This window comes from Taudactylus pleione, unplaced genomic scaffold (genome assembly GCF_031769625.1).
Source record: "Taudactylus pleione unplaced genomic scaffold, aTauple2 ptg000248l, whole genome shotgun sequence".
NCBI lineage: Eukaryota > Metazoa > Chordata > Amphibia > Anura > Myobatrachidae > Taudactylus > Taudactylus pleione.
The window spans coordinates 3,287,682-3,309,906 of record NW_028284650.1 but is presented as its reverse complement, the minus strand read 5'-3'; the positions used below and the strand labels follow the sequence as shown (position 1 = coordinate 3,309,906).

The 22,225-nt window shown below is 45.1% G+C and overlaps 1 protein-coding gene across 2 annotated transcripts in view; it reads left to right on the top strand.

Moving 5' to 3' along the window:
* COL5A3 (collagen type V alpha 3 chain) overlaps positions 1-22,225 on the top strand; it is a 348,363-nt gene that overhangs the window by 316,368 nt on the left and 9,770 nt on the right. For both annotated transcript variants that reach the window (XM_088479876.1, XM_088479875.1), the window contains 9 exons: positions 1,737-1,790; positions 5,968-6,021; positions 7,717-7,824; positions 7,927-7,980; positions 8,539-8,574; positions 8,872-8,925; positions 12,780-13,035; positions 20,412-20,524; positions 21,505-21,573. In XM_088479876.1, coding sequence (XP_088336002.1) covers positions 1,737-1,790; positions 5,968-6,021; positions 7,717-7,824; positions 7,927-7,980; positions 8,539-8,574; positions 8,872-8,925; positions 12,780-13,035; positions 20,412-20,524; positions 21,505-21,573 — 798 coding nt within the window. The remainder of the gene's footprint in view (positions 1-1,736; positions 1,791-5,967; positions 6,022-7,716; positions 7,825-7,926; positions 7,981-8,538; positions 8,575-8,871; positions 8,926-12,779; positions 13,036-20,411; positions 20,525-21,504; positions 21,574-22,225) is intronic.

The window sequence follows — 22,225 nt, the reverse complement described above, 5'->3', positions numbered from 1 at the left end:
GTCTGCAGACTTATTATTTGTTACATACATTTGGATTATGTACAGCAAATGTGTATTCCAGTCCTATGGCATTGCGAGCAGGTACATACAGGAATTGTAGCTGCAGAGGTTATATCTATCTGGCATGTGCAGTGATTTACATTGGGTTTGTGTAGTCCATTGTATTATAGCGTGCTGACCTGCCTAGGGCCTATTGGTACAATGCCGGGGTGGGGGGGGGGGGGGAGAGGGGGGATTTAACGCTTTGGGTTTTTATGTTTAGTGAAACAAGATAGTACTGGTGCTGCCACTATAGGACACTGAGCAGCCCTGCATATGGACAGTTAATAGCAAGTGTAAATTGCATTTTGCTATCTACAGTATCTAGACTTGGTCACTTCTCGCTCTGCCTAGGTAGTCAATTGCGGTCTTGTTTATGGGATTAATTTTATGTTTGTGATTACACACAGCTTGTATCCATCTCAGCATAGCCTCTAACTCTGTACTTGTTGCCCCCTGCACTGACACACTAGAAAATGTGGGTTCCTATATTTCGGAAAGATGTACTAATAATCGCGTTACTGCCACTATGTACAAAGTGGAACTCGTGGGGACAGTGGATGCGGTATATCTCCTGCATTTAGGGGAAGTCTTTCACAGGAGTGAAAGACTTCTCTCGGGGAAGCTGACACTGCTCATGCGCACAGCATCAGCTTCTGTAGCCAGCTGGGGACTGCGGGGGAGAGATCAAAAGATCTCTCTACTGCCCCTGAAGATCTCAAGATGGTCTAAACTACCGGGGCTACATTTTTAAAATCTTCGCTTTTTGAAGTTTGGTACATAGGGGTCAGATCGTACTCGCCATTGATAATAATGGGGACTGCGATCTGCAGCGCTAATTAGCACTTTGCCAGAAATTTCTGTGAAATCTCCTGCATTGTGCTTTTAGTACATAGCAACAATACATAACAACAATACATAACATTATGCAGAAACAGATTGATACATAGGCCTCCAAGTATTGGCTTAGATTTTCTTTTTTTATTGTTTTGTTAGGAAATTCACCTCAAAAACAACATTTCCAGTGAACCGAGGGCCTGATTCAGAGGTGGACGGTATTGCAGAGACGCACAGAAGCGGCTGCGTGATATCGTCCAACAAAATGTAAATGCAGCAGGAGGAGTCTGGAGGAAATAAAAATCTCCTTGCTGCATCTGAGAGATCCGAGTGCAGCGTCCGTAGACGCTGCCTCGGATTACCATTGCGATGGTTGCCCCTTCGGCCAGGCTGCGTAAGCTGAAGCTTACCTCAGCCTGGCCTCTGCCTGGCACCTACGAGGCCGAGAAATCTGCGTCCACCTGACGCAGACCCTTTCCTCGTCCCTCCCAGAAAATTGGGATGACACGTCCCTGTTTCTGGGAACAGTGGCCAGGAACACTCTCAATCCACCCCCCAAACGCTGCAGCCTGTCAACCAGGCTGCAGCTGGCTGACAATGTGAGCGACTCGCAGATGGAGGATTGCACATGCGTAATAATCATCCTGTGTTTGTGCAGTCCTCCAACAATCGGAGATGTGCGCTATCCATCGGGTTAGTGTACATTTCTGAATCAGGCCCTGAATTAATAATTTTACATATAATTGTCTCATCTCCAATATAAACCATGTTAGTATTTAGGTCCTGGCCTGGCTTCTATATACTGTACACAGCATTAGTTATATGAATATATTTAATCCAATGTAACGTTATCATTACAGGGGGAACCAGGACTTCTGGGACCACCTGGTCAAACAGGACCTCCTGGGCCTATGGTACGTATTAGCGGATAGTAAATGGAGTAGGTGTGGAGGTAAGTGGTGGTACAGATGTGTTCTCATACATCTAGCCACAAGATGCCTGGCGGCAGTGAGCTGCCATATTCTGCACACCTATGCTAGCGCTGAGCGTCTTTTTCACCTGAACATGTGTCTTATATGCAATGTGATGTGACCAGGATGCACCAGGAGGCTGTGCTGATTAATGTGATATGTGACACTTGTATATCTGTGTGCGAGTTTGCATACGAAGCACAACGGAACTTGGCGTGGGAAAAACCCGCGGCCGCTGCATCCTAGCACTCTGTATACAGATTCGCACTCTGTCACACACAGATATACAAGTGTCGCATGTCAAATGAAGCAGCAAAGTCTCCTGGGGCGTCCTAGCCGCATCGCATTGTGACTATAGGCTTTTTCTGGTGAAAAAAATGTGAAAAAGCTGCCCAGCGCTAGCAGAGTTGCTCGGGACATGGCACACTGAGGGGGGAGGTTTGGCACAACTGCTACAAGAATATATGAGGACACATCTATATACTACACACACAAATGCACAATATAATGCTTTCACTTCCAACATTTCCTTGTAGTTTTCCAATGAGAACTTTATTTAAGAACGAGCCGTTACCCTTTAGCAGGGGCTGGCTGGCAACTTTCAGCCTGGGGGGCAACACAGGCAAGTGGCCCCAGCTTTCTCCCCCCCCAAAAAAATCAACCTGTGAAAATATTTTTATATATATATATATATAATTTCAGCGACCAGCACTCCACCAAGCACTTCCAGGAGATGACGTGTGCAAGTGGGCGTCTTATGAATGGTTGGTGGGTGTCTGCATACACACAGTGATCACACGCCAAGACATAGTGGGCGTGCGAATGCCTTGACGTGCGATCATCTGCCTTGCTGGGCGTGTGCTGGATTTGCATACGAATCGAGCGAGCGTTCGCATCTAGCGAGAGGGTCTGAATGAGCTCCTCAGATCCTTAATTGTTGACCGCAGCTCCCCTATTTGGACCAGGGATTCACAAGACATAAAGTATCTGTAAATATGAAAAAGAAGAAAAGGGGGCGCTCTATCGTGCATGAAGCAATTTTATTCATAGGGCATAAAAAATGTCTCCAAGTATCGAGATAATATGCTTGTACCAGATTAAATAACACTGTGGGCTGGATACCACATGACATTTCCTGCACCCCACACTGGCAATGCTCCACCTTGGCTGTTTTTCTTCCGGGAGAAGCACACTGCACCGTAAGTCAGCTCACCAGCCACGACACGTTGGGACACTGGGACTCCACGCCACGAAGAAGACACCAAGGGCTGTACACACTGCGTCAGTCAGACCACACCCTAATGCTTATTTCACACTGACGAAGGGGGGGGTCCTGAGGTGTCGGGAGGGGGCTGCCCTAATGATGGTGGGAGGGTAATAAGTGGTGGCTGCAGTGTTCCCAGTTAGAGAGACAGTGAGCTAGATGTGGGGGTAAAAACTGGGGGGGGGGGGACTGTGATATATGAGGGTGACACTGGGCTGGATGGGGGACAGTGTGATGAGAGAGGCACTAGGCTGTAGAAGGGGAATGGGAATGGCTGGAGTGTTCTAGGTGAGATGGGGGCAGTGGGCTGGTTGGGAAGGGGAGGAGACACTGGGATGGTTAGGTGGGATAAACTGGCATTTGGGAGATCAGTTATAGATGGTAAGGGACACTGGGCTGGACAAGGGGAAGACAGTAGGGTCAGTGAGATGGGGTATTAGTGGGCTGAAAGCACTAACCTGGACTTGCTGCTGTTCCACTAGACGGCATGTCTGGTCCTACAAACACTCTCCAGCACCGCACACGCTGTCTGCTGCCTCCTGAGCAGCCCCCGCTTGGTCTCCATCCCCCTGCTGCGGTTGCTGCTGGGATTAGAAAGGGGACGCTGCCTCACTTTATGTCCAGTGTCTGTGGGACTTTTCTGGACAGTAGGTGAGGGGGAGGGGGGGGGCGCGAGGGGGGGGGTCAGGCCGGCCTGGCTGGAAGATAGATAATAGACTTGGTTATGCCGCGCCAGCCCAGGAGTGCAGCCAGCCAGCCAGCCACAGTCAGAGTTGTCATCACTGAGGGCCGGCTTCCGATAAGCGCTGCCCGGGGCACATGTTTAAGAAAAATAAAATAAAACAAAACTGTCCGGCTCACCAGAATCTGCCCTGGAGACATGCAGAGGATGCTCCCCGGCTGCTTAGTTTGTTACACGAGCTTCAAAAACGGCCGCACTGATTATCCGCTTTACACAAACTGAGTGGCCGGGAAGCATCCACAGCATGTCTCCCCGGTGCCAGTGTGTATGGAGCATAAGGCAACTGGCGGCCCCATAAAACTGAAATCATACCGGCCCGGGGGGCAGATGGCGCCCTGCCCCGTGGCCCAGTCCGCCACTGCCCTTTAGTGACTATGACTTCTGTTTTGTGTTTAGCACCACGCTTGCGCCATTTATAGATGTTGTAAGCGTTATGATCTCCATTGGCAGCATTTCATTCTTTAGCACTGAGTCGCAGAGGTGTCCATTGCACATTAACCTGCCACCCATCTGTGGCAACACAGGAGAGAGGGGGACACACACCACGGGTCCATGCCAGACATGTACGTTTTGTTATATACCGGTGGCATATACATTAGTATCACTGTGATACTAAACAAAACTTGCTGCCGGTAATAATTACCCTTCTTAGGGGTCTAGTTACTAAGCAGTGTTAGGAGACAGAGTGAAAAGTGATAAGGTGCCAGCCAATCAGCTCCCAACTGTCATTTTTCAAACACAGCCTGTTAGATGACAGTTGGGAGCTGATTGGCTGGTACCTTATCACAGACTTATCACTTTTCACTCTGTCTCCTAACACTGCTTAGTAAGTAGACCCCTTATTTAGCTCAAAGGGCCTTATTCAGCAGAGGATGCATTAGCTATCGCAGCAGATTACAGGTTATAGCTATAATATGGTAATGCAGCTGGAGGTGTCACGCCTCCTGCATACATTACTGATCCAAGCTGTGTCCAGTATCGGATTATCTGTGATACCATCGGCCGACTAAGTGACCGATGGAGTCATGCAAGCCAGCTGTCGCAGATGCTTAAAAGAGGCCAAGAAATCTCAGTCAGCCAATGGAGATCCTGGCCTCGACACTCCCCACCCCCCCAACGGTGGCAACACGCCCCCATTTTGGGAAACGGAGGCCATCGCCGCCTTCTCCCCGCCCAGAAAAGGCAGAAGACTGTCAATCACTGACAGGTTGCTACCGGACTGTGACCGGGATGTACTAAAGGAAAAAAGCGTTTTCAGGGTTTTTACCGCATTTTTATATGTGCTAAGCCCTGGCCACCCGGGAGGGAGCGGAGGGTAATGCCAGGTTTTTCTGGCATTATCTTATAGAAGCCTAGGGGCATCTTACTGCATCTGCTCCCTGCTGCTTCGTCGCCGCCTTGCTGCCGCGCACCTCTCCCTGCCAGCCCCACCCTCACACCTCAGCCTCCTTCTTCTCCTATTCTTCTTCCGGGTGCAAGGAGGAGGAGGAGGAGCTCGGTACTTCCAGCAGAGGTCACCAGCAGAAAGCTCCACGGGCTCAAAGGGGGAGGAAACCCCCTCACCTGGCATCGGCTGCTTTGCAAAGGGCAGCTCTTATCGAAAGAGCTGTCCTTTGCGATACTAATTGCATATATTAGAACATATGTGGTTAGTAATTTTTCGGTGGTTGACGCGATGTGCACCGCAAGGTTAGTACATTCCGCCATGTGTGCGTGATTGCAAATCCGTACTGCACATGCGCAGTACAGATCTAGCACACATACAGATTCCCATCGGGAATCTCCGATCAACAGCGCACTAGTGTGCAATGCTCAATCAGGCCGTGAGTCTTTTATGCCCATGCATAGGGTCCAACATGTTGGGCTTATTCAAACAAATGAATTTAGATAATTTTTCCTGCAAATAAAACATTGGCAAAAACAACTGTTTGTTACCAATAGCTTTGCAACGCAAAATGAAGAATTTGCTGTTATAAAGTGGATTTCACAAAACACCATTGTGTTTTTGCAGAATAGAAATAGGTATGAAACATATTTTGTACACAGGATATTTTTCCTGTGCTAAGTAATATGCTGGATTTATACAGACATACAAGATTCACTTCTCTCCATAGGGTCCTGCCGGACTTCCTGGCCTTAAAGGTGATCCTGGATTTAAGGGGGATAAGGTAAGAGCCTCATCGCCTATCATTAGAGAATAGGAAATTTGGGACAGGGCCCAGCTCTCATTTGATCCGGGGGTATATTTACTAAAGTGCGGGTTTTTAGAAGTGGAGATGTTGCTCATAGCAACCAGACCTAATATCTTCTAGAATTTGCTAGATAAATGATAAGTAGAATATGATTGGTTGCTATCGGCAACACCTCCAATTTTAAAAACCCGCCCTTTAGTAACTATACCCCCCAGGTCTCTATTTGTCACAGTTGTTTTTATATCCTTCAGCTCACTATAAATGTATGGCAACAGTGGGCCTGATTCAGATATGTATGCATTGCTTATATTTACGCAGTTGAGCGATTATCGGCTAATAGCGCACACATCTCATGTGACTACAACTGATTTATTGGCAAGTGATTGACAGACGGGCCGTTTTGTGGGAGGTAACAATGAGTGGCAGCAAAAAACACAGGCGTGTCATGGCCATTGGGGGGGCTGGGGGGGAGGTGTTTCTGCCTAAATCTCCGATCCAGTACACAGAATATATGGCACCAGCGTCTAAATTCCCGCGGCCATTCTGCGTGACCATAGGATTACTCAGAAGGTCGATGGTCAAATGGTTTATATGTGATCACCGCTACGTGTTTTTACGCACTTGCTTCGATATGCGAAGCCGCTTTTGGGCATCTCAGTTCATTTCCAGGCGGCTGCATGCATCAGCATATTTGCGCACAGCAGCTGCGTATGGGATCGCAGCTACGATTGCATTAGCGTACACATCTCTGAATCAGGCCAATTAATCAATGACTTCCACACTGTACACTGGCAGCATCATTATGGACTGCAGATAGCAGTGCCAAGAACTTAAAAAGGACTGGCAGCTTCTCAGCACCTACTGTATATAAAGTGTGATGGCTCCTCGGTGAATAATTGTACCACTGCTGACTGATTCTTCCCCTCCTCTCTGGTAGCGCATTAGACTTTGGCACCAAGAGTGGTAAAAGGGAGATTTCCTGGTGAAAGAGATCATTAAGGTCGTGTCACTGTAATGCAGGCTGTAATGTTTGGCCCATCATTCACTCCAAGTTTGGCCGGGGTCAAACTTGCACTGATGCTGATGATGACAAGTATGAAACCAAGCGGGCAGGCCGCTAAGAAGCGTGCCACTCTGCATACAGACACAAATATAAGCATATATTTCCATGCACGCGATGCAGGATAAATTACGGGCAATTTTCTTTCAACTTGGCATCAGACCAGGGGCGTAACTAGACCTGGGGAGCCCATGGCAAAATTTACTCAGGGCCCCCCTTGGAAGGTAGCAACTTGTACACAAAATGAGACTATTTGAATCTACAAATTTAAAGTGTATTTAGTTGATATACAGTAGTGCCTCTAATGTTCTCCTCAAGTTTTAATTAAACAGTAGGCTTTAACAAAGCCTTGTATGATGTGCAATTTTTACTGCCACCTCTATGGGACGCGGACAAATACAGGAGATGTTTTCCTGCCCAGATAACCTGGCTGCTAATTAGATCTGCCCCTAAGAATCTCAGTCCCACTATTTATCTTGCTGAGTCATTCAAAGTCTGAATGTTGACGTCCAGGTTGGGGAACTCGTTGTCGCCACAATTCCATGTGGACTTTTTTGAAAACAGGAAAGTAGCACGCTCCCCTACATATTAACACATTTCCCTCACTCCAGGGCCATGCTGGACTTATTGGCTTAATCGGACCTCCAGGAGAGATGGGAGAGAAAGGAGATAGAGGGCCAGCTGGAATCCAAGGTGTACCAGGAAATAAGGGAGACCCTGTAAGTACCACTTGATGATGCTAAGAGAACCCCTTTTGTCTCCTAGTGAATAAACATGATGTATGAAGTGCAAAAATAACTTGTTCCTCTTACTTCATAAAGGGCACGGCGGGATCCATAGGAACAAATGGACCACCTGGACCCAGCGGCCTGTCGGTAATGTGTTTACCAGTCATTGGGTGGAACAGACAGAGGGGCATTTGGTCTATTGTATAAATGAGACATGGGGGGGAAGGTGTACACTATAGGACATAGAAATGGCGAAAGAATGTTTACAATGTTGTCCAGATGTTTAATTATTAAGATAGGTATGAAATGGTCATCAAGTTTAGCTCTGAGGCTACTGAGATATATGGGTGTAGACAATGGTTGATAGATGACTAAGAATTGCGATGTAAGATGTGAAAAAAGAAGCTTGCATTATTTGGGAGGTCATATGGTTTACCTAATGAAGAAATATGGGAGTGTACAGAAGAAATTACAATGTATGTATTGCAGCAAAGAAAAGTAGGTGTGTAATGTAGTAAATGATGACATCATTAAGGGGCACTAGCTGTGCTGTTTAGGCACTAATGACATCATTAATTAGAATGATATAGAGCGTTTTGTGTCGAAAGTAGGGACACAAGTATTTAGATATATAATAGATGTAGTCATAACAGGGAATCAGGCTGTGTAGAAAGTAATATTAGTAACTCTTGATTCATCTTACAGGGTCCTTCAGGTCAGAAAGGATCAAAAGGCAACACGGTAAGCTGTATATATATTATATACATATATGTGCTGCTGTATAATGACAATTCTTCAGACTTACTTAATAACTATAGAAAAGTTGCACATTTATAATTAAATTAATATAATAGTGTATCCTGCAGCAGGTTTTCCAAAAACTTGTGTAAGTCGGTAGGTAGTTAGATTAATCTAGGAGTCTGGTTGATCTGGTAAGAAGCTGGGTGACAGCAGATTATATTTTGGCACCAAGGTTGCTTCTAGGACTTCTAGAACAAAGTACATTATAATCACCACTAATTGTTGTTGTTTCTCCAGGGGACAATCGGCATTAGAGGAGATTTAGGACCAGCAGGACCTCCTGGGCCACCGGTAAGTCATATGAAGCAAGAGAATGTCTCGGCACAGCTGGACCATTATATGGATCTAGGGGCCTGATTCAGACCCACTCGCAAGCGGCTGTCCGCTCGCAAGTGGGTCGATGGTGTGCACTGCGCATGCGCACGACGGAGGGAGCTCCGTCGTGCGCATGCGCCAGACGCGACGAGCGAAGGCCTTTCCTTCGCTCTTTGTGTCTGATCAAAGGGGGCGTGCTGTCGATGTTGATTGACAGCACGCCCCCTTTGGTGGGCGTGCCGGGGGCGTGCCTCTCAGACGGGGGCGTTCCCAAGGGAACGCCTACCGTCAGAAGCCGGCCCACTGACATCACTAGTGATGTCAGTGGGAGTGATTTTGGCTCTGATAGCCATCGCGGCCATCAACCTGCACGCTCGTATAGGCTGTGGGTGGTGACCCACAGCTATACGAGCGTCCAGGAGGACGCTCCATAATTATGGAGGACGGCCCTCATTCAGAGCGTGCGCTCTGCTCAGAGCGTCCGGCTCTGAATGAGGGCCTAGAGGTTAGCAGGGACAATGGGTACTTCAAAGAAATTTGGCCAAACACGCACAGAGGGCATACACATAATGAGTAGGGATGTGCGCCGGACCATTTTTGCCGGATTTGGATTTGGTTCTAATTCGTCGTCCGGCTTTGGATTTGGATTTGGATTTGCCAAACTGCGGTGACTGGCTTTGGATTTGGATTTGGATTTGGATTTTTTTACAAAAATTTACAAAAAAAGCTAAAATCACATAAATTGGTCTTTTTTTTCTTCCTAGAGTATTATTAACCTCAATAACATTAATTTCCAGTCAATTTAGACCATATCACAGCTTATAATATTGTTTTCAACATTATTGGCCAAAGGTTGCAGTGAGCTGACTGGTTACTAAGCGACAAAGCAGCGGCACAACGACACAGACACCACAGTATAAAGCACATCTATGACACATTGCCACACAGCAGTGGCAGAAATGAAAAGTAGTGCACCCACCCAGTGGGGTACGGCCAGCAGAGTCACAGTACTTGTTTACAAAGTGGGCTATGGCCCTAGGAGTCACAGTGCACAATCTTATTAGCATTACACCGCACATAGGGCCTGATTCACATTACACCATAAAGTAGTGTCTCTTATTTATGTTACGACACACAGTAGTGCCCCTTTTACACAATGCCCACAGTAGTGAGCCTTTTACACAATGCCCACAGTAGCGGTGTCCCTTACACAATGTCCCCCAGCAGTGGTGCCCCCTATGCAGTCCCCTTAGTAGTAGGGTCCACTATGCAGTGCCCCCAGTAGAATGCCCCCCCCAGTAGTATGCCCCCCATTAGCAGGCCCCCCCAGTAGTATGCCCCCCATTAGCATGCCACCCAGTAGTATGCCCCCCCAGTAGTATGGCTCCCCCAGTAGTAGGCTGCCCCAGTAGCAGGCCCCCCCAGTAGTAGGCTGCCCCAGTAGTAGCCCCCCCTGTAGTATGGGCCCCCCCTGTAGTATGGCCTCCCCTGTAGTAGGCTGCCCCAGTAGCAGCCCCCCCCAGTAGTAGTAAGCCCCCCCAGTAGTATGGCCCCCCCAGTAGCAGGCCCCTCAGTAGTATGGCCCCCCCAGTAGCAGACCCCCCCCAGTAGTATAGCCCCCCCCAGTAGCAGGCCCCTCTGTAGTATGGACCCCCCAGTAGTATAGCCCCGCCCAGTAGCAGACCCCCCCAGTAGTGCAGACCCCCCCAGTAGTATAGCCCCCCCCAGTAGCAGGCCCCTCTGTAGTATGGCCCCCCAATAGTGCAGATCCCCCCCAGTAGTATGGCCCCCCCAGTAGCAGACCCCCCCCAGTAGTATAGCCCCCCCCAGTAGCAGGCCCCTCTGTAGTATGGCCCCCCAGTAGTATTGCCCCCCCCAGTAGCAGACCCCCCCCAGTAGTGCAGACCCCCCCCAGTAGTATAGCCCCCCCCCAGTAGCAGGCCCCTCTGTAGTATGGCCCCCCCAGTAGTATAGCCCCCCCCAGTAGCACACCCCCCCAGTAGTGCAGACCCCCCCCAGTAGCGCCCCCGGACCTTTGACAAGTAAAAAAATCAAAAAAATAAAACTTACCTGATTCCCCGCTCCCGCGCCGTCCGCTCTGTCACACGCTGAGGAGGGAGCCGGAAGACGGAGCTCATGTGTGAGCTCCAGCCGGCTCCCTCCGTGCAGCAGCCAATGAGAGTCTGTGTGACTCTCATTGGCTGCTGTAACAAACACACAGCTGCCGCTGGCGGCTGTGTGTCTGTGTCTGTGTAGGGCAGAGCGCTATCACTGCGCTCTGCCCTACACGCGAGGAGACCTGATGTCGGATTCTCTAGTGAGAATCCGACATCAGGCGGCCGCCGTTCGGCCCCGAACGGGGATCCGAGTCAGGCGGTGAACACCCGAACAGGGTTCGGGTGGATTCGGATCCCCAATGTTCGGAGCGGTTCGGATTCCACAGAATCCGAACCGCTCATCTCTAATAATGAGTGCAGCTTTAGCAGTTGTTACTGTCCCGAACATATTGGCTTCTTATCCCTAAGGTCGTCAGCAGCTATTTAAGGTTTTTTCCTTGTTTTTGGCTGGTTTGTCCAACCTCACAGCTCAGTCCAGTGTGATCCGTAATTTCCAGCCAGTTCTAACAGAGAATCCCACACCTCCCCCATATTTGGACTCTGAAACACCTGGGTGTCCTACACTTTGGCATATTATGGGTATCAGATCAGCTGAGGAAAGCTCAGCGTGGGTGGAATCATCTAGGGCAGTGGTTCTCAAACTCGGTCCTCAGTATCCCAAACAGGTCACATTTTCCAGGTCATCTAGCAGGTGCACAGGTGTATTTATTACTCACTGACACATTTTAAAAGATCCACAGGTGGAGCTAATTATTTCACTTGTGATTCTGTGAGGAAACCTGGAAAACATGCACTGTTTGGGGTCCTAAGAACCAAGGACCTCATTCAGAGTCGGTCGAAGCGGCCGCACGGTCGTACAGAAAAAGGGTCCGGATATGCTAATGATGCACACGCATGTTGCGTCCCTAAGGTCGGATCATTAGCTGGCCGACCAAGGGGTGGATGCGGTCGGATCGCTAAAATTACGCCCACATCTCGTACGCATAACACGTCATCTCCGGCTACATAAGGATTAATCGCGAGCATCGTATGCCATCGGAACTGGTCGTAGAGCTAAAGGTTGACCTTACCCTCTCTTAAGCGCTACGATCATGTCAGTGTAAAACCTCCCCTGTCACGTGTGCCATGACACTACTTTGTTAATTATGCACTCCCATAAAACGCCGTTCGCATAATTAGGCACACCTGCGTTCGGATCTCCACTCCCCCGTTTTCAAGCACCTTCCCCTGTTACCACCCACAAACGCCGCAATCTGTCACTCAAACTACCGACCTGGCGGTGTTCAAGGAGAGAGAAATTTCTGATCGTAGCGGCTAGTTTGCGCACGCGCATTGCGAACTGTACGCATGTGCAGTTTAGCGAACATCGGCTGCGTACGACCGTGCGGCCGCTTCGACCGACTCTGAATGAAGTCCCAAGTTTGAGAACCTATCATCTAGGGAACTCCTCTTTATTCAATACTTTGTGAGTAGATATCAAGGAGGTTGTCTAAAAGTATATAATCCCTGTAATGTTTCATATATTTACAGTGATCCCCATTATGTGATAACTCTTGTCATTTCATAAAGATGAGCCCTATTTTGTTTTACATCCATTGTTACTAGTGTTGAAATTTTATCTCATGGTACCGGACATTCTACAGGGCTGTAGTTATTGTTGGGGGCTTCTCATGAAACATCTTTTAACTGTTCACACTGTATAACATGTGACAGGGTCGTCCAGCTCAAATTGCAGAGCCGAACCCATTCGACACCTATGAACCGACCAGGAAGAGGCGCCGATACTCTGAAGGTGTACAAGCCGATGAGGGGTTACCCGATTATATGGCTGATGGAATGGAAGAAGTTTATGCCACACTAGGGTCTCTTAAAGTAGAGGTGGAGCAGCTGAGGTGGCCTGTGGGGTCCAAAGACAGCCCAGGAAGATCATGTAAAGAACTCCAACTGTGTCACCCCACTTATAAAGATGGTAAGTAACATCATAGACTGCCTTGTATTAGGGCTAATTTAGAAAAGATGTATGAAGCATTAGGTGGACATACAGATGTGTTGTCACAGCGCATCAAATCCCGGTGTCTACTTACCGGGTCCAACAGCGCTGGTGTCAGGGGATGTTGTCTGCGGGGCAGCAGGGGGGGAGATCTCCGGTGCCCGCTGCCATGAGAATTGGCTGGCTCTGCTTTCTCTCAGCCGCTCGGGGCATGCTGCAGTGAGTCCCCGGCAGCTTCTAGGTTGCAGCTGCGGCTCCCATAGGGCCGCACAGGCCACTCAGCACAAATATTAAAGAGCAAGCACACCCCTAAATGACATCACAGGAAGCATCAACTTCAAGTCTCCTATATAGGGAAGTCCCAGGGTGCACTCCTGTGCCAGAGTATAGGCTCCCAAACCCTTCTCCAACGCTATTATCACCATTGATTCCTGCTGCTCATTACTGACCTTTGGCTTGTTTGTGACCTCATTCCATATTCTCCCTAGTACTGCGCTTGCTATTCTGGTTTTGACCTTTGGCTTTGTTCCTGACCCGATATATTCTGATCCTTGGTACCGTCTTGTCTGTTTGGTTTTGACCCGGCTTGTTGACTACGTTGTATGCTTTCATCATACTTCGTTCAAATCCAGAGTACACCGGCACCTGTACTAGGGAACCAAGTCTGAGGGCCGAGAACTGCGTATTGGACGCAGCTAAGTGTAAACCTAAAATGAGGATATATAGCAAAAGGTTATATGGAGTAATAGGAAATATAGGGACATGTTATATAGTGTAATAGGAGTAGATATAGGGAGAGGTTATATGGAGTATTAGGAGGAGATATAAGGAGAGGTTATATGGAGCAATAGGAGGAGATATAGGAAGAGGTTATATGTGTAAGAGGAGAAGATATATGGAGAGGTTATATGTGTAAGGAGAAGATATATGGAGAAGTTATATGAAGTAATAGGAGATATAGGGACAGGTTATATAGTGTAATAGGAGGAGATATAGGGAGAGGTTATATGGAGTAATAGGAAATATAGGGACAGGTTATATAGTGTAATAGGAGGATATATAGGGAGAGGTTATATGGAGTAATAGGAGGAGATATAGGGAGAGGTTTTATGGAGTAATAGGAGGATATATAGGGAGAGGTTGTATGGAGTAATAGGAGGAGATATAGGGAGAGGTTATATGGAGTAATAAGAGGAGATATAGGGAGAGGTTATATGGAGTAATAGGAGGAGATATAGGGAGAGGTTATATGGTGTAATAGGAGGAGATATAGGGAGAGGTTATATGGAGTATTAGGAGGAGATATAGGGAGAGGGTATATGGAGCAATAGGAGGAGATATAGGGAGAGGTTATATGTGTAAGAGGAGAAGATATATGGAGAGGTTATATGGAGTAATAGGAGATATAGGGATATGTTATATGGAGTAATAGGAGGAGTTATAGGGAGAGGTTATATGGAGTAATGGGAAATATAGGGACAGGTTATATAGTGTAATAGGAGGAGATATAGGGAGAGGTTATATGGAGTAATAGGAAATATAGGGACAGGTTATATAGTGTAATAGGAAGAGATATAGGGAGAGGTTATATGGAGTAATAGGAGTAGATATAGGGAGAGGTTATATGGCGTAAAAGGAGGAGATATAGGGAGAAGTTATATGGAGTAATAGGAAATAGAGGGACAGGTTATATAGTGTAATAGGAGTAGATATAGGGAGAGGTTATATGGAGTAATAGGAGGAGATATAGGGAGAGGTTATATGGAGTAATAGGAGGAGATATAAGGAGAGGTTTTATGGAGTAATAGGAGGATATATAGTGAGAGGTTATATGGAGTAATAGGAGGAGATATAGGGAGAGATTATATGAAGTAATAAGAGGAGATATAGGGAGAGGTTATATGGAGTAATAGGAGGAGATATAGGGAGAGGTTATATGGAGTATTAGGAGGAGATATAGGGAGAGGTTATATGGAGCAATAGGAGGAGATATAGGGAGAGGTTATATGTGTAAGAGGAGAAGATATATGGAGAGGTTATATGGAGTAATAGGAGATATAGGGATATGTTATATGGAGTAATAGGAGGAGTTATAGGGAGAGGTTATATGGAGTAAAAGGAAATATAGGGACAGGTTATATAGTGTAATAGGAGGAGATATAGGGAGAGGTTACATGGAGTAATAGGAAATACAGGGACAGGTTATATAGTGTAATAGGAGGAGATATAGGGAGAGGTTATATGGAGTAATAGGAGTAGATATAGGGAGAGGTTATATGGAGTAATAGGAGGAGATATAGTGAGAGGTTATATGGAGTAATAGGAGGTGATATAGGGAGAGGTTATATGGAGTAATAGGAAATATAGGGACAGGTTATATAGTGTAATAGGAGGAGATATAGGGAGAGGTTATATGGAGTAATAGGAGTAGATATAGGGAGAGATTATATGGAGTAATAGGAGGAGATATAGGGAGAGGTTATATGAAGTAATAAGAGGAGATATAGGGAGAGGTTATATGGAGTAATAGGAGGAGATATAGGGAGAGGTTATATGGTGTAATAGTAGGAGATATAGGGAGAGGTTATATGGAGTAATAGGAGGAGATATAGGGAGAGGTTATATTGAGTAATAGGAAATATAGGGACAGGTTATATAGTGTAATAGGAGGAGATATAGGGAGAGGTTATATGGAGTAATAGGAGTAGATATAGGGAGAGGTTATATGGAGTAATAGGAGATATAGGGAGAGGTTATATGAAGTAATAAGAGGAGATATAGGGAGAGGTTATATGGAGTAATAGGAGGAGATATAGGGAGAGGTTATATGGAGTAATAGGAGGAGATATAGGGAGAGGTTATATGAAGTAATAAGAGGAGATATAGGGAAAGGTTATATGGAGCAATAGGAGGAGATATAGGGAGAGGTTATATGTGTAAGATTAGAAGATATATGGAGAGGTTATATGGAGTATTAGGAGGAGATATAGGGAGAGGTTATATGGAGCAATAGGAGGAGATATAGGGAGAGGTTATATGTGTAAGAGGAGAAGATATATGGAGAGGTTATATGGAGTAATATGAGATATAGGGATATGTTATATGGAGTAATAGGAGGAGTTATAGGGAGAGGTTATACTGAGTAATAGGAAATATAGGGACAGGTTATATAGTGTAATAGGAGGAGCTATAGGGAGAGGTTATATGGAGTAATAGGAGTAGATATAGGGAGAGGTTATATGGAGTAATAGGAGAAGATATAGGGAGAGGTTATATTGAGTAATAGGAGGAGATATAGGGAGAGGTTATATGGATTAATAGGAGGAGATATAGGGAGAGGTTATATGGAGTAATAGGTGGAGATATAGTGAGAGGTTATATGGAGTAATAGGAGGTGATATAGGGAGAGGTTATATGGAGTAATAGGAAATATAGGGACAGGTTATATAATGTAATAGGAGGAGATATAGGGAGAGGTTATATGGAGTAATAGGAAATATAAGGACAGGTTATATAGTGTAATAGGAGGAGATATAGCGAGGGGTTATATGGAGTAATAGGAGTAGATATAGGGACAGGATATATATAGTAATAGGAGGAGATATAGTGAGAGGTTATATGGAGTAATAGGAGGAGATATAGTGAGAGGTTATATGGAGTAATAGGAGGATATATAGGGAGAGGTTATATGGAGTAATAGGAAATATAGGGACAGGTTATATAGTGTAATAGGAGGAGATATAGCGAGAGGTTATATGGAGTAATAGGAGTAGATATAGGGAGAGGTTATATGGAGTAATAGGAGTAGATATAGAGAGAGGTTATATGGAGTAATAGGAGGAGATATAGGGAGAGGGTATATGGAGTAATAGGAGGAGATATTGCGAGAGGTTATATGGAGTAATAGGAGGAGATATTGGGAGAAGTTATATGGAGTAATAGGAGGAGATATAGGGAGAGGTTATTTGGAGTAATAGGAGGAGCTATAGGGAGAGGTTATATGGAGTAATAGGGAGAGGTTATATGGAGTAATAGGAGGAGATATTAGAAGTTATATGGAGTAATAGGAGGAGATATAGGGAGAGGTTATTTGGAGTAATAGTAGTAGATATAGGGAGAGGTTATATGGAGTAATAGGATGATATATAGGGAGAGGTTATATGGAGTAATAGGAGGAGATATAGGGAGAGTAGATAGGGAGTAATAGGGAGAGGTTATATGGAGTAATAGGAGAAGATATTGGGAGAGGTTATATGGAGTAATAGGAAGAGATATAGGGAGAGATTATATGGAATAATAGGAGGAGGTATAGGGAGAGGTTATATGGAGTAATAGGGAGAGGTTATATGGAGTAATAGGAGGAGATATTAGAAGTTATATGGAGTAATAGGAGGAGATATAGGGAGAGGTTATATGGAGTAATAGTAGTAGATATAGGGAGAGGTTATATGGAGTAATAGGATGATATATAGGGAGAGGTTATATGGAGTAATAGGAGGAGATATAGGGAGAGTATATAGGGAGTAATAGGGAGAGGTTATATGGAGTAATAGGAGAAGATTTTGGGAGAGGTTATATGGAGTAATAGGAGGAGATATAGGGAGAGGTTATATGGAATAATAGGAGGAGGTATAGGGAGAGGTTATATGGAGTAATAGAAGATATAGGGAGAGGTTATATGAAGTAATAGGATGAGATATAGGTAGAGTTTATATGGAGTAATATGGAGAGGTTATGTGGAGTAATAGGAGGAGATATTGGGAGAGGTTATATGGAGTAATAGGAGGAGATATAGGGAGAGTTTATATGGACTAATAGAAGAAGATATTGGGAGAGGTTATATGGAGTAATGAGAGGAGATATATGGAGAGGTTATATGGAGTAATAGGAGGAGATATAGGGAGAGGTTACCGTCAGGTGCATAAATATTGGGACATTGACAGAATTTTCATATTTTGGCCTCTGTTCACCACCACAATGGCTTTGAAATGAAACAAACAAGATGTGCTATAACTGCAGACTTTCAGATTTAATTTGAGGGTAATTACATCCAAATCAGGTGAACGGTGTAGGAATTACAACGGTTTCTATATGTGCCTCCCACTTTTTAAGGGGCCAAAAGTAATGGGACTATCAACTCAAAAGCTATTTCATGGACAGGTGTGGGCTATTCTCTCGTTATTTCATTATCAATTAAGCAGGTAAAAGGTCTGGAGTTGATTCTAGGTGTGACATTTGCATTTGGAATCAGTTGCTGTCGACTCTCAATATGAGATCCAAAGAGCTGTCACTATCAGTGAAGCAAGCCATCATTAGGCTGAAAAATCAAAACAAACCCATCAGAGAGATAGCAAAAACATTAGGTGTGGCCAAATCAACTGTTTGGAACATTCTTAAAAAGAAAGAACGCACCGGAGAGCTCAGCAACACCAAAAGACCCGGAAGAACACGGAAAACAACTGTGGTGGATGACAGAAGAATTATTTCCCTGGTGAAGAAAAAGCCCTTCACAACAGTTGGCCAAATCAAGAACACTCTCCAGGAGGTAGGTGTATATGTGTCAAAGTCAACAATCAAGAGAAGACTTCACAAGAGTGAATATAGAGGGTTCACCACAAGATGTAAACCATTGGTGAGCCACAAAAACAGGAAGACCAGATTACAGTTTGCCAAACAACATCTAAAAAAAACATTACAGTTCTGGAACAACATCCTATGGACAGATGAGACAAAGATCAACTTGTACCAGAGTGATGGGAATAGAAGAGTATGGAGAAGGAAAGGAACTGCTCATGATCCAAAACATACCACCGCATCAGTGAAGCATGGTGTAGGTAGTGTCATGGCGTGGGCATGTATGGCTGCCAATGGAACTGGTTCCCTTGTATTTATTGATGATGTGACTGCTGACAAAAGCAGCAGAATGAATTCTGAAGTGTTTTGGGCAATATTATATGCTCATATTCAGTCAAATGCTTCAGAACTCATTGGACGGCGCTTCACAGTGCAGATGGACAATGACCCGAAGCATACTGCAAAAGCAACCAAAGAGTTTTTTAAGGCTAAAAAGTGGAATGTTATGCAATGGCCAAGTCACACCCTGACCTGAATCCGATTTGAGCATGCATTTCACTTGATGAAGACAAAACTGAAAGGAAAATGCCCCAAGAGCAAGCAGGAACTGAAGACATTTGCAGTAGAGGCCTGGCAGAGCATCACCAGGGATGAATCCCAGGGTCTGGTGATGTCTATGCGTTCCAGACTTCAGGCTGTAATTGCCTGCATAGGATTTGCAACAAAGTATTAAAAAGTGAAAGTTAGATTTAGGATTGTTTAGTTTGTCCAATTACTTTTGGCCCCTTAAAAAGTGGGAGGCACATATAGAAACCGTTGTAATTCCTATACCGTTCACCTGATTTGGATGTAATTACCCTCAAATTAAATCTGAAAGTCTGCAGTTAAAGCACATCTTGTTTGTTTCATTTCATAGCCATTGTGGTGGTGAATAGAGGCCAAAATATGAAAATTCTGTCAATGTCCCAATATTTATGCCCCTGACTGTATATGGAGTAATAGAAGAAGATATTGGGAGAGGTTATATGGTGTAATAGGAGGAGATATAGGGAGAGGTTGTATGGAGTAATAGGAGGAGATATAGAGAGAGGTCATATGGAGTAATAGAAGAAGATATTGGGAGAGGTTATATGGAGTAATAGGAGGAGATATAGGGAGAGGTTATATGGAGTAATAGGAGGTGGTATAGGAAAATGTTTTATGGAGTAATAGGAGGAGATATAGGGAGAGGTTATATAGAGTAATAGGGAGAGGTTATATGGCGTAATAGAGAGGAGATATATGGAGAGTGTAGAAGGAGTAAAAGGAGCATTTATTGGGGCATATTCAAATAGCCGCGGGGTTTATCCCGCGGCTAATTGTCGCGCTGGACGGGAATCAATTAGCGGGGATTCCACGCGCGGGTGTCCCTGAGACCCCGCGCGCGAGTCCCCATTGTTTTATTTTACCTCGCACCTCATGAAGGTGCAAGGTAAAATCACCGTGAGGCCGCTATATTTGGCCTCGCGCGAGAGGTTAATACACACTGATTCCGCAGTTCTCGCGGAATCAGTGTGTTCTCGCGCAGGAGTCCCGGTCTAATGATGCGGGGAAATAGCTATTTAATTGAATAGCTAAACCCCGCATTGCAAGACTTTTGCCTGTCAATTAGCCGCAGGTGAAACCCCGCGGCTAATTGAATATGCCCCATCGGGAGAGGTTATATGGAGTAATAGCAGTAGATATATGATCAGTTAATAGGAGGAATAAGTGTGATTGTTTATTCTCTGTTTCCATTTTAGGAGACTACTGGATTGATCCAAACCAGGGTTGTAACAGAGATGCATTCAAAGTCTTCTGCAATTTCACAGCTGGTGGGGAAACCTGTCTATTCCCAGACAAAAAATTTGAGTCGGTCAGTATTACAAAAAAGAGGTGTGACTGTTCCTATGTCCTTGTGTAAATCAGAGTCTAAATCCTGCACAAATACTTTAATTTAATTTCCTGCTTTATGTTTGATTAATATCTGCTCGGCGTGATTCTTCTACCCCAGTCTTGTGTCATTTATGTATGTTTGTATGTATGTGCTAATTAAATGCTGTTGAATATTATAATTATTATTATTATTATGTATTGTTGATGTTTTTGGGTTGATGTGGTTCTATATCTGGTATTATATTATTGTCTTTTTGTTAGTTTATTGTTTCATTATTTATTATTATTATTATTATTATTATTATTATTATTATTATTATTGTTCATGCCTTAAAATAGTGTTCACTCTAGCTTGTAATTAGGACAGGGTGCCGGTAATGAGAGAGGGCAACGAGGGCAATACTGCGCTCCCAAACAGGGGACGTGGACTCTCGGGATGGGATGTGGCTTCATGGCGCTCCCCCCTTTCCACAGCACACGGCATATATTCATCCCTCAGTGAGTGTTCATGCAGAACTTCCCCTTCTGCAGGACACTGTGCTTCGCAGGGTGTACGGCGGGACAGGAAAGGGACAGCAGCACAGCGGGAGGCAGAGCGTCAGTATGTAATCAGCAGGTCGCCACCTAAAGGACAAGACGTATTTTAGCACTTAGTAATGTTTAATGTGCTTTTGTGCAAGGAATCTAGCTTATGGTAAATGAGGGCCACCAAGACATCGGTTAGGCCCAGTACGAGAAATCACATTCCTTTGTTCATGGTGGGACCTCAGAAGAAGCTGCATGCCGCCGAGAAGCCATGGCGCGGTGTGAGGGGGCATGGCCATGCCACCCTGACAAGTCCAGATTGCCCCCACTCCCTTTCCATGCCCCTGATATCACCATGTGTGATAATAAGTAACGCAGCTCTCACTAGTCACTACACTATAAAATGATCTTACAAATGTTTGCTTATATCTCTAGGTTAAACTTGCAGCATGGAACAAAGAAACCCCAGGAGATTGGTACAGCTCTTATAAAAGAGGAAAGAAGGTAAATCAGTCCTGTCCTGTTCCTAGACTGAGTTCCTAGAGCTGACTTTGTGTAAGACAGCTGGATAAACGCTATTACTGTGTTCAAAATGGTATTTGAATAATAAAATATAGGGGGCGATTTAATTCAGCTGGAATTACGTAGCACTGGGAGGGAACTATTCAATTCAGCGCACTGTTCAGTCTAACGATTTCTTCTCGCACCCAGTGGAGAATGCCGGTACTGGTGACTAAACACCCAGGTTAAGTTGCGTGAACCGGCATTCTCCGACTTAACTGCTTCCCGTTGGAGTAAACATTGCTGTGAATAGAATACTGTAGCTCCAGGAACTCCCTCCCGGTGCTATTCAATTCCCGCTGAATTGAATCGCCCCCATAGAAAGACGGCTCAAGCCGGCTTGTCTCCATTGATATAAAAACTAACCTTAGCTTTAGTTATGGGGAATTTGAATAACTGCAATAACTAATTTAAATCGCCAACTTTATCTGGCCCTTCTTTAATAAAATCTGTGCACCACGTACTGCAGCTCTGGGAATAACAAAATAAAAATATACTAAAGCGCAGTCCGTTTAAACGCCATAAAAAATACTTTTATGCATGGCCAATATGAGACCTATACATAAATATGAATAAAATAAAACTAAAGAATGCA